At 32.9% G+C, this 13,715-nt stretch overlaps 1 protein-coding gene across 1 annotated transcript; it reads right to left on the reverse strand.

Moving 5' to 3' along the window:
• On the reverse strand, positions 1,941-12,682 carry LOC109705766 (oryzalexin E synthase-like). The gene is made up of 3 exons (XM_020226555.1): positions 11,969-12,682; positions 9,807-10,185; positions 1,941-2,659 (listed from the first exon to the last, which is right to left on the reverse strand). Exons 1-3 carry the CDS (start codon positions 12,490-12,492, stop codon positions 2,021-2,023), a joined length of 1,542 nt encoding a protein of 513 aa, XP_020082144.1. The 5' UTR covers positions 12,493-12,682; the 3' UTR covers positions 1,941-2,020.

Raw genomic sequence — 13,715 nt, forward strand, 5'->3', positions numbered from 1 at the left:
AAAATATAAATCTTACAATATATGATATGACATTAAAATTTTAGATCAAAGTTATTGATCTTGTTTTATATGGTATAAAGAATTTTCTATCAAAATTTCATGTGATTGGATATTCTACACTGTTAAACTTTGCAACCGGCTCACTACGGCCGTTAAAATTATTAAATTTGAGCCCCTTCGATCACTAGCAAATGATATCGAAAAATCGCAATATTATTTTTCTAGGTCCTTCAATACTCTAGAACAACTCTAATGGAGCCGATCGTCGAGTTTCGAAAGTCCGAACATCGAAAACGACTTGGAGCACGGAGGCCTCCGTGCTTCCATAAGCATACCAGCACAACTCTCTCTCTCTCTCTCTCTCTCTCTCTCTCTCTCTCTCTCTTCTCTCTTCTCTCTCTCTCTCTCTCTACTAATATATATATATATAGGCTAATCTACTATCCTATTAATAGATAGGGAGCACTTGTCCTATCAAGTTGTTCTGATGATCGAGATTTCGAAATCGGGATGATCAGAGCCGTTGAAGTTGATCTAGAGTATTTGAAATATCTAGAAACTAAATTTCATAAATTTTGATAATGGTTTATATGGTGATCAAAGTGTCGTAAAATCGACAATTTTTGACGGCTTATATTAGCCGTTTGCTTGTTTAACGGTGTAGAGCAATCCAAATTGCTTGAATTTTTGATAAAAAATTCTTTATACTATTTAGATAATGTTTGATAACTCTGATTACCAACTGAGAAAGTCTAACCTCTATTTTAAGAAGGTTATTCATTTATGACCGTTCATTTTTCAACTCTTAAGATGAACTTGATAATGATTTTTAAATATTACAAAATTTGGTTTCTAAACATTTCTAATTGTGTAGATCAACTTCAACGGTGCCGATTATTAATTTGAAGTTCCGATCATTCAAATCGACTTGATAGGATAAGGGACCCAATCCTGTTAATAGGATAGTGGCCACAGAGACGATGGAGGGGGGATCAGAAATAAAAAATAAATAAATGAAAGAAAAAAAAAGAGAGAGAAAGTGGAATGAAGATATTTTGATCAGTTGTTAAAAATCTAGTCCGAATATGTAAAATCCAAATAGTGGCTCACTTTTGCAAATCGAAAAACTAGTGATTTTTTTTTATGGAAATTGACCTAAATTTATAAGACAACCGAATTACAATGTCAGATATTTTCTAGCTCTCGTTAGAAAGAAAAGAATGTGTGTAACATCTAATCTTATTGCATATTTAACAAAATTTACATTTGAGCTTGTACTATTGAGAGAAAATTAAAATCATCTAATTCTATTTTACTCAAAAATAACACAACGTATGTAACATAATTATCACACAAATTATTTTTAAAGCAATTAAAGTTAAAGTATTCAATTGTTAAGCATAAATAAAAATCTGTAATTATAATTACTAACAAAGGAAACGTGAGATTATCATGCGTCAATGAGATGCGACCAATCTACAGTAATATAATAATAATATTGACAATTTGAGGTTTCAAATAAGTGCAATTTAGCACTGGTTCAAAGTTCACACATGTCGATCTTACAATTCTTTACCCCCCTAAGACTGCCACGTTATTTTACACTTTTGGTACTTCATGCTGCGGGATTAAGGTTTAGGATTTAGGCTTAGTTTGGTATTAAAGTCTATTTAACGCTATTAGATAAAATGAAGTTGAGGAAAAAACATATAGGAATATATTTCTGTGTTCTCCGGTGGGATCGCCAGTGGGATTGCAAAAAATATATCGTAACCGACTTATTGCGATATGTGGAACGCAATATTACTTACGAAAACAAACAAAATATTTTCCCGTCGTTTCTCACCGTACGTAACGCAATCTCCCCACAATTCCAAACGAAGCCTTAGAGCATAATGGCAGTGCCTAGAGTTTAATAATAGTATTTAATGTCCCGTAACTAATAATTAAAATATAATAATAATATTATCATATCATAAATAATATTTAGACTACATTTGGTGGTATCTGTCGCGGCACTCTAAGTGAGGGGCACCGGCAGAACGGGCACGGCCGTTAGCGGGACGGCAAGTGCGAGAGCGACGGCGAACTTATCAGAGAGGTCGACGTCGTCGGGCCGCATCCCGCGCGGCAGCCGCCAATCGAACGCGTGCAGGATGGAGCCGAGCACGAGCGACACCATCCGCACGGCGAGCGGCATCCCGGGGCACGCCCTCCGGCCAGAGCCGAACGGCAGGAACTCGAAGTCCTCCCCCCGGAAGTCCGACTCCCGCCCCCCCAGGAACCGCTCCGGCCGGAACTCCTCCGGCTCCGCCCACACCTCCGGGTCCCGCCCGATCGCCCACACGTTCACCATCACTCGCGCCTCGATCGGCACCGCGAACCCCGCCACCTCCACGAAGCCGACTCCCGTCTCCGTCTCGGATGGTTTGTGCGGGAGCATCAGCGGGCCCACCGGGTGCAGCCGCATCGTCTCCTTCATCACCGCTTGCAGGAACGGGAGACGCGCGACGTCGGATTCCTCGAATTCTTCCTTCGGCCCCAGCGTCTCCCGTAGCTCCGCGCGCACCTTCGCGAGCACCGCCGGGTTGCGGAGCAGCTCCGCCATTACCCACTCCACTGTGATCGGGGTCGTGTCGCTCGCCGCCGCAAAGAAGTCCTAAATCAATGCACTCTCAACGATATTAGAAACTTCCGGTGGAACAGAATGCTCTACTAAGAAACTGAAACACCAAAGGGAACTGACATTGCAGGAGCAAAAATTGTCAGCAGAGTAGCTATAAATTGTTTAGAAATACGTTGACCGTATAAATCTTGATAATTTATTTTCTTAAAATAGGTGGTTAAGATGTAATATAATTCTAAAGACGATATACTATTTCGACATAGGTAAGATTTACCAGATACCTATTAAAAGAGTATTTTGCTCTTATAAAAATATTTGGCCTACAAAATTAGTTTTATCCAACTAAGAATACTATAACCTTCTTAAATAACTACAACAATAGTTGGAACTCAAATTACAACTAAACTGTAAATTTAAATTCAAAACAACATAAAAAACTTAATTATAAATCAAATTCGACTTTTAAATATAAAACACAAATTTAAAATAAAACTTTCAGTTCAAATTCAAAATTTTAATTTAAATCAAAAATTAAAATTTGACTTTCAGATTAAAAGTGCAATGTAGATTCAAAATTTGAAAGTTTAATATAAATTCTGAAATTAAAATTTTATATTACAATACCAACTTCAAAACTTAAATTTAAATTTAATGTTTTTTTGAGTTGGATAACAAATTAGGTATTGTCTAATTTGGTAAGTAGCAAAACTAAAAAAGATACTTAATATTATATAATGCTAATAAATTTGGTATATACTACTAAGTTTTTTTCAATATCGTCATATTAATTAAATCAAATCGGTAATCTATTCAATAGGTCACTTTATATAAAATACAACTATACCCTTTATTAATTAAGAGTTTGATTTTAATACTTATGATGTATTGAAACATTGCTCTAAATTGGTTTAGTAACTTTTCAAATTTTACCCTTCAGACTAAACAACATATTATTATTTTTTTTCTTTCTCAGATAAAATTTTAATTATCTTTATGGTTTAGTTTGCTTTTATTTTCCAATTCGTAGTTTTAAGAGTTTCACTTTTATCTCCTTTTAGTTTAATTTAATTTTTTTATTTCATAAAAAAATATTATATAAAATAGTATGACAAAATAAAAATTTTTAAAAAATTATAGGATGTTGCAAAATAAAAAAATATGCTATATAACAAGAGTAAAGTAAAACTGTTTTAACCATGCGATGATAAAATAAAAATAAGTTAAACCACATAGAAACAAAAAAAAAATGAAACAGAATGGTGAAATAAAAATAAGCTACACTACAGTAAAGACAATTTAAAATTTACTTATTTTTATTTAACTATTATCTAGTTTATCGAGTAGAATTACTATGCTATCAGGAGCGCAATAGCTAGTATACTCCTACGTTCTTAATTATTCATCAATTTTGATAATTAGTTGAAATAAGAGAAAAAAAAAATTAAAAAAAAATTTAAAAAGAAAAAAAAAATAAAATATTTAATTTCTTTCAATTTTTCTCCTTTCTCATACTAAGAAAAGAAAAGTTATTTTATGGTCAGAAACTCAAGAGCACGTGAGTTGCTGTGCTCTCGGCATTCCAAGAATGAGTGGGGTCGACCACACCCTAATTTTTCGTGAGGAGGCCCACCTGTCCTGTCTCTCTCTGCATTTCTCTCTCTCTCTCTCTCTTTCTTTTCTTTTCTCTTTTTTTTTTTATTTTAAATATAGTACATTTCTTACCCTCTCACTCACTTCATATTTTTCATCAATCACACACGAGAGAGAGAGAGAGAGAGAGAGAGAGGGAGAATTAAGAAAAAAAAAATCCCAAATCCTAAGCACTCCTCCTCTCCCGTGCCCCCTCTCACCACTGCAAAGAAGGAGCAACGGAAGGCCTAGTGGTGGATCGAATCCACAGTAGCCTTCGTGCACCACAACGTTATTTCCTCTGCAAGCACCCCTGCGCCAAGTTCCCCTCCAAGGTACTCACTTTTTATCCCCTAATTTCTATAAATATTTGATTTTTTTTTTTTTGTTTGTGCCATATTGTTATGTTTTTGTAGAGGCTGAGATGATATTTCCGGGATTCTAGAGCTAATTCTTTTGGTAGATCGAGCGGCCGAAGTAGCTACTGGATTTGTTCTTCAAATAGCTAAAATCTCTTCTTTTTGTTGTTTAATTGCTTATTTTGTTTCATCTGTCCGTAGAGTAAGTGGCAAAGAATTTGGTGGATGCTATCCAAGACCTAAATTCGAATCCTAATTGGTTCACATTTCTAGCTAAGTTATTTTTAAATGAAATAAACGAAGCGGATAACGTGCTACCTGTCTCTTAAACAAAATAAAAAAAAAATAAATATAGGGATTTTCAAGACCTCATATTTTTCTATAAAAAAAAAATAGTAAAAGAGAATCAAGCACAGATATTACTAATAGATGAGCTTTCTCATTCTGAATTCTAGAAATATAATGCAATTGAATATTATTGTACTATCCAAGGTTTTTCCTTATGGTCGAAAATAGACAAGCTTGAAGCTTTTTTTATTTTTTTATTTTTTTATTTTTTTATTTGAGATAGGTAATACGATATCCGCTTCATTTATTTTATTTAGAAATAAATTTAGCTAGAAATGTGAATCAATTAGGATTCGAACTCGGGTCTCGAATGCCAACCATCAAGTCTTTTGCCACTTGCTTTAGGGACGGTGGGTATCAGATAAATTCTCTTTATAAGGGTGAACTTTAAGTTCCCGTCATATGGTGTAGTGCATTTTTTTTTTTACTGCATTATTATTTGCAGTTTATTATTAGGTGGTTCTATTTTTATTTGGATATATTGATCTATCAACTAAAAAGATGGCATACAATTTACAAATCACAAAATAATAAAATATAATATTTTATCATTATATTATTTATAAAATATTTTATCATATTATTCTGTTTAGTAATTGGTTATCGTGTCGGTGAAATAAAAATAAAAATATTAAAACCAAATCTACCTACTTCCGAATGAAAAAAGTGTGCATTTAGATACTAATTTGAAAATATGTAGCTAATAAATAAATAATTTTTGTTAAATCATTGATTTATTTAACCATTGTAAGTTATTCAGCTTCTATTAGTATCTTATTTTATTATTTATTATTATTTTTTTATCTTTATTCTGTCGCTGTTATAACTACTTATGTTAGTAAGCAATAGAATTGTACAACATTATATGTGAATCATAAAATCAAATGAGAATACTATGTTAAACTCGCAAAAAATTATATTCAGATTTAAGATACTTGTATGTATTTTGATCCATATCAAGGTCATAAAAAGCCGAGCTTGCAAACTTGATAAAATCTAATATGCAGCTCATTTTTTTTTATTGTAAAATTGGCTAACAAAAACCAGCATAAATTAAGACAAATTCAAAACTCGTTAATTCTACATATACAATAAGATCGTGGCAAATTAAATAAAAAACGAAACTAATAAAAACTTCTAAAGAAAGCCTTTTTTAAAAATCAGGGTAATATGATAATAAGATTGGACTTGCCCGTGAAACAATAGTATAGCAGGATACAACGCGAATTCAATTTTTTACGATTTGATTCTTCTTTTTTTGAAAAAAAATTATTACATACAAAATTGTATCCTACAAACCTGTAAAAATAAAAAAAGGCAATATTTCTAAAGCTTTAAAAGGAACCTAACTTTTCTAACAACAGCAACAATTCTGCATGATCCACAGTACAATAAAAAGAAAGCGGATTATTGGAGCATTACTTTTAATTTTGAAGTTATAAGCAGTAACTTTTCTCACAAATACAATCACTATCTTTCTACTCAGTTTCATGTATATTTGTTTTAGATATATTTTGAATATGTAACTTATTTAGAATTTTTGATCAAAAATTATATGGTAGATGCTCTGTACTTTGTGATGAAAATTAGTTTTAAAATTAGTTTTAAAATTTTTGTATTTAATAGAACCAAATATGTTGTACTAAAGCATTGACTTCATAATGATGCTTTTCTTCGCATTTATTAAAAATTTATTTTATAAATAAAAATATTTATTATTTATAAATATTATTTATAAAAAAAATTCATTACATTGTTCGGATCACTTCACTAGTTATACATTTTACAAGAAAACAACAAACCCTTGAACCAATAACTGTTTAATTATGAGACTTTTTAATCCATCTAAACCTTTTTGTAATCCTTATGAACATTTTTTTTAAAAAAAATATGGTACTTTATTTATCAGGAAATTTATTTATTTACTTGTTTTTTATCAATAGATTTTTTCAGCTGCCATGTAAAGAGTTCGAGTAAACAGTTCAACCAGCTGCTGATCAAAAGAGTTCAACATTTGTCAATTCTAATCATCCACTCTTCTCTACTTTTTAGTTATTTATTATTTTCGTTGATCGATTTGTTAAATGGGCAAATAATATAGAGAAGTCCTCTAATGAGTTACGTGCACAGGTGCACCAGTTATAGGTATTATAGAAAAAAAAAAAAGAAAAAAAAAAAGAGGGCTCGATAATCTTTTTATTAACAAGGCGTTGGTATAAGAAAATGTGATGCCAACGGATAGTCTGCTCGATTTGCGGTTCGATTTACGAGATCAAATAAAAAATAACACTTGGTATACCAGAAAGCCGAAGAAAAAGAGTCGAAAGACAACAAAGATTTTGGGCAGGAACGGTTGAGAGATGGGAGAGTAGTCTTGTAACTGAACAAAAAGGGCTAGTGCAATTCCAACGAAATGATAATCGCCCAATAATAACAGATTAATTGAAAATAGAGAGTAACTCTATAAATAACAAAAAATCACCCGCAATAGACATCTTTTCCCCATTTCGAAAATCATTGCTTTTAAGCTTCACATTTTAGTATTTACAGCTCTTCAGTTTTAGAGTTTAGCATTTAGTTTTAGTCTGAGTTACTCTGCAATTTGAGCCCTAGAGCACTTTCCTTTGTAGCATTCAGCGTTTTGCTTAACATTGTAATGAAATCCAATCAGTTCGGCTCTAGCTTCAGCTGACTATAAAAGTCTAGAGTTTGACTCATCTCCGAAGTGATTTACGTGCATAAGAACGAATCTAGTTGAGCAGATCCCTCATCAATCTATCGCTTGATTTTGTTAATCGAGGGTTATTTCCTAAACCGATTCGTAAGTCAGAAGTACTTTGACCTAGTCAATAGTTTGCGAACTCATCTGGAATACTCGGCTTGATCGAAACAAAAAGGTAAAATTGAAAAGTGTGAAAAATATGCTGTAAAATTACTCTAGCATTAATACTATTGTAACGACCCAGCCTACTAGCAAATAACTCGGAGTCCCCTTATAAACCCAATGACAACCTCATTTTCATCCGATGTGGGACTATTCCCATCCGATGTGGGATTATTAAGGTGTATTGAAATGAGACTCCGATCTGCCCGAACTTAGTCCAGCCCTATTAGAGATGGAGGCGAATCAAGCAACTCTTATAGATAGATGGGATAGGAAGGAAGAACCACAGATAGCATTTGCAATTGCTTTTTTCCGATCGATATGCAAGGGGTTGGACGGTACGGTTCTTCTTTCTGTACCTGGCCAGGGTTTTTTATCCGTTTATTCGCTTCATTTTCAGCGGTAAATGAACACTCGACTACGATACTAGGGATGGTCCTTTCGCTTCTGAGGCTTTATCCTTCGTCTTATGCGGGCGGGCTACCCACTTAGGGATTAGTCACTCCCCCCGTTTAGCTCCTGACGTTCTCGTCAGTCCTAAATACACACAGCCCAAGATCACCAGGCGATGTGAGACTTGTCTCGCTAGCCTTTGTTATTCCGACCCTGACTTAATCTGTTAATCTGTCAATCACCGACCTTGGCTTACTCTGTTATTTCGACCCTGGCTCAGCCAAAACTCATCTCACACTTTCGGCTGGTGAACTGGCTCTGATACCAAACGTGACGACGTAGCTTACTAGCAATAATAACTCGTTGGGCCAAAACCACCAGTCCAAAATGCTTAAGTCCAGTTATCATTACTAGGGTGTAGTCCCTTTACAAATCCAATGACAATTTTATTCCCATCCTATGTGACACTATTGGGGTGTCACAACTATTTTATCCGAAAATGCCATGTTCCAACTCAAAAACAGATAGTTTTTACGATAAATCGCACATTTTTTCCTTAAACTATGAGGCCGGTTGTATTTTTTGTCCTCAAACTTTAATTTACTATGAATTTTAGCTTGAATTTTTTAAATTGTTACGTACAATCAAGTATGATAACTAATTTAGTTGACTAAATATTAGTATATCACTAATATAGAGGTGATGTAATAATATTGATGTGCCAAAAATTATAATTACTCATCACTTTTACATTAATAGGATGTTAAAATTTAACCAACAAAATTGAATTGTACAAAAGACTAAATTATTATAATTCTAAAAGTTTCAGGCAGAACTTATAACAAATTAAAGCTTGAGAAATAAAATATCACGTTCGTCACATTTTGAGAACTACTAATCAAAGTTCAGGCTGCAGTCCAAACACATGATGTGACTAGTCGGCTTAACTTCGTTCTTAGATGGATAGGATATATGATTTACACTTATTTTTGGATATAGCACTCACATTACTATTTTATATATCATAAATACTACTTACACACCCATTTTGGAGTGTACCTGCTATTCCCTACTCACTCATGGGTGGGATTCTCTTTACAATCATATAGTGTGACTTGTAGGTATATCTTTTTTTTTTTTTGAATGAATAAAGTGTATGATTTAAACTTTTTTAGGTGGTGTAGAGTTAGTATACTTTTGGAAGTATAAAGAAATTAGTACTTTCGACTTTTTAGCCTTTGGATCCAGTATCGTAAGGTTGGGCTGATAGTGGTTCTCCCTATATTTGAATGATCCCCTCTAGAGTTTAGTAGTTCTCTAAAAAAATAATATTAATTCAAAAGTTAGAAATGATCGAAGAGATTAATCTAAAAACTAAAAAGTGGAAAGCACTAACTAGTTTATATTTCCGGATAGGTTTATGCACCCTTATATTCTCTTCATAGTAATTTTTTCCTTTTAATTAATATTTGGCCAAAAAGAAGGATATGGTTGAAAACGGCCGTTGTGGCTTGAGAGGAAAGAATTAAACGAATATTAGAAGGTAATTTGACTGACAACTACATACCATGAGGAGAGTTATGATCTCTCGCCGCTGAAGCTTGGATTGGGAGTGCAGCTCCAGGAGGGAGTCCAAGAAATCGCCCTTCTTCTCTGCGCCGGAGTTCATTTCGGCGAAGCGGCGGTCGAATATGTCACCGAAGAACTCGTGGAACCTTCTCAGGTAGCCGGCGGTGACGCGGCGCCGGCCTTGTAGGTCAAGCCGTCGGGAGAAGGGAAAGAAATCCGAGATGTTCTGCCTCCCCATCTCCTCAATGAAGCCCGAGACGAGACGCTTGAATTCTTGGTTAGATGCCTCTTCGGCCGATGCGAGGTCCACCACTTCCTCCGAGAAGAGAAGGTTCGAGATGACATTGAGCGCAGCGTTGAATACCGAAAAGCGAATCCTATTAGTATAACATCATGTTTCTCAATGCTCAAACATTTACAATATGAATAAATTATTTTATATAGTATCATAATAGAAAGTTCTAAATTAAAATTTTGTAAGCCCTTGTTTGGTTGGGGGTTAAGGGGTGGAATAACCCCTTAACCCCCATTTTATCCCCAAACATCCCAAAATATAGGTGGGGTTAGCTAACCTCATCTAACTCAACCTCAAATAAATTATCCCGGGTTAGCTAATCCCACCTAACCCCACCAAACTCCAACCAAACACTATTTTCTATTCATAATAACCCACTATCTTTCTTATCATACCTACTCCAACCAATCATTATCCTTTTTTATCAATTATTATCTTTTTATCCCACCAACCCAACCAAACACTATTTTTTATTATTCTAGACTAACTCCAACCCCCAACCAAACACAAAAAAACTTTAACCCCAATTTAACCCTGAACTTAACTCTATCCCTGGAATAGCTACTTTTTCCTTAACCCCGAACCAAACGGAGGCTAAGAGATATACTCTTATTTAATATTTACTTTCTAACTTTTATTAAAATTTACAATTTGGTACATTCACAAAGGTTTTCTAGTCAACTAAATATAAAATAATTAAGTATAATTTCCTATATATGATAGCGTTTGACCGGGGTATAAGTAAACCTGTTTATTCCATAAGTAAGTACAAATTTTAAGGTATAAATTATAGTTAGTTAATTCGGATTCGGAAAAAATTCAGTACGGATATAATACACACAAAATTTGTTTTTTATTTTTTAAATTTGTTGAAAATTTCGGCTTGAAAAACAAATTCGGTATAAAATATAAAATATAAGATATAAGATAATCTATATTTAATATAAAATTTATAAATTTTTTATTAAGATTCTTAATAATTTGGAAATAATTTGTGAATAATTTGTGAATTATTCGGCTGACCCGAAAATTTGTCAATAATTCCTTTTTTATTTTGAAAAAAATTCGTAAACGGACCGTTTAATTCTGATTTTCAATAATTCGTGAATAATTCATGAATAATTTACAAATTAACTAACAAACATATAAATAGAAACTACACCATTTTTTTTTTTTTGGATGAAAATTAGATTGTTCCTGCGAATAAGATAAGTGGTGTTTGGAGGGTTATATTGGAACAAGAAAAATAACAGCTATCTAACTAACATCAAAAAATTATAATATAACATCAAAATATATGAAATTAAAAATAATTCAATAAGCTAATAAATTTATTACCTATGAATATTATAATAAATTAATAAATTAATAATTTAATAAATATAAATATTAGTTAATTAATTAGGTAATTAATATATTAATTAATTAAAAATTAAATAGATAAGTCAAAATATTAATGGTTGATTAAATATAAATATTTGAAATTGAATAAATTGATTAAAATATTAATTTTTAATTTGTTAATTAATGATAAAAAATAACTTAATTAATTACTCTACTATTTAAGCAATAGATAATAATTTAAATACATTAAGTAGATTAATTAATAATTTAATATCATAATTGAAATTACATTAGATTTTAATTAACCTTATTTTTTACTTGGGAACAAATTTGTTTTGAGGGAAAGGGTGGAATAGTTATTTCAAGATTATAGCATATTACACTAGCTTATTTCAGAAATAAGAGAAATAATATTTTCGGATACCAAAAATAGTGTTTGGAACAAAGGAGAAACAATAATTTATTCCCCTCTTATTTCAGAACCATACGATTAAAAAGCAACTATTGCTTCACTTAATTACCTGACCGGCTGCCCGGTGCGGCAACGGAGGTTTGCCACGAGCTTGCGGGCGTGGCGCTCGCGCACGGCGCGCGTGGCATCGAGGCTGCGGGGCGAAAAGATGTGGGTGGCGCTGACGGCGCGGAGGTTCTTGCGCAGGGGGTCGGCAGAGGGGAGCCAGATGGTGGAGGTCTCGTGGTGACCGAGGGCGCGCATGGTGTCGGGGACCCAGCGCCCCGAGAGGGCCTGGTCCTTCTTCTGAAGGACCTCGCGCGCCGCGGCGGGGGAGGAGACCACCACGGTGGTGGTGAGGCCGAGCCTCACGGACATGACCGGCCCGTAGACCCGCGCCAGGCGCGCGAGGGAGCGGTGCGGCTGCGCGCCCACGTCGACGATGTTGCCGATGATCGGGAGCGGCGTCGGCCCCGGGGGGAGGGGGAGGGGGAGTGCTCCAGTTTTTCCGGCTCCCGGGCTCAGCTTCCGCTTGACGAGGTAGAGAAATGAGAGGATGAGTGAGATCCAAAGAAAGGGAATTGTGAAGTCCATATTTACGCGGAGATTATGGTATATGGATATGGTATGAAGAGCAGGTTATATTTATATCTCTGTTTCTAGGGAGGAAGAGTGTTAAATTAGTTTAATCTCGCTGAAGTGGCAAAATGCAAAGCGAAAGAGGGACATGATACCAATCAGGCCAAAAACAGTATAAAGAAAGTGATGTCCTAACTTCCATATATATCAGACATTTGTGAGCAGAGGAAAAATGTCGACATTGCACCTTCCAAAAGTGTTGCAATGTGCCGTGTCACATGAGGACACGTGTACAAGCGAAAGCGAGACATCGTATTTATGAAGTGGTACAGAGAACTTCAATATAATGGGCTGTTTAGCTTCCATATTTATCTCATTTTACAGAATTGATTTTAACTTAAAGAATTGATTTTGATTAACAGTTACATGAACATTTGGTTGAATCAAAAGGAATGTAATTTTTCTGAGGTAATTTTATAAAATTATCTGACAAAATATTTTTACTGTTTCAAAATAATTTTTTTTTCAAATTTTATTTTAAAATTTAAATTTAAAATTAAAATTCGACTTTAAAATTTAAAATTTTTAATTTAAAACCTAAACCAAAATTTAAAATTTGTTATTTGAATTTAAAAGATAAAGTTAAAAATTAAAATTTTAAATTTTAAATTAAAAAATCTGAAACCTAAAATTGAATTTTTTTTGAGAGAGATAGGAAGTATGTTACCCACTTTGTTTACTTAATTTAGAAATAAATTTTGCTAAAATTGAAAATTTACAAATTAAAACTTAACCTCTAAATTTAAATTAAAAATTAAAAGTTTCAAACTTTAAATTTTAAAATTTAAAATTTAAAATATTAAAAATTTAAAATATTAAAAATTAAAGTTTGAAATTCTACAATTTAAAATTTAAAATTTAAAATATTAAAAATTTAAAATATTAAAAATTAAAGTTTGAAATTCTACAATTTAAAATTTAAAATTTAAAATAATAAATTTTGAAATTCCACAATTTAAAATTTAAAATTTAAATTCAAAATTCAAAATTTAAATAAAATATTGAAATTGAAAATTAAAAATTGCCAATTNCAAAATTTAAATAAAATATTGAAATTGAAAATTAAAAATTGCAAATTAAAGTTTTATTTAAAATTAAAATTTAAAATTTAAAATTTAAACTAATTTACCTCTCTAATTATCAGTCTATTTACAATAAGAAATACTCAAGTGTACCCC

This window comes from Ananas comosus, linkage group 2, assembly GCF_001540865.1.
Source record: "Ananas comosus cultivar F153 linkage group 2, ASM154086v1, whole genome shotgun sequence".
Lineage (NCBI taxonomy): Eukaryota > Viridiplantae > Streptophyta > Magnoliopsida > Poales > Bromeliaceae > Ananas > Ananas comosus.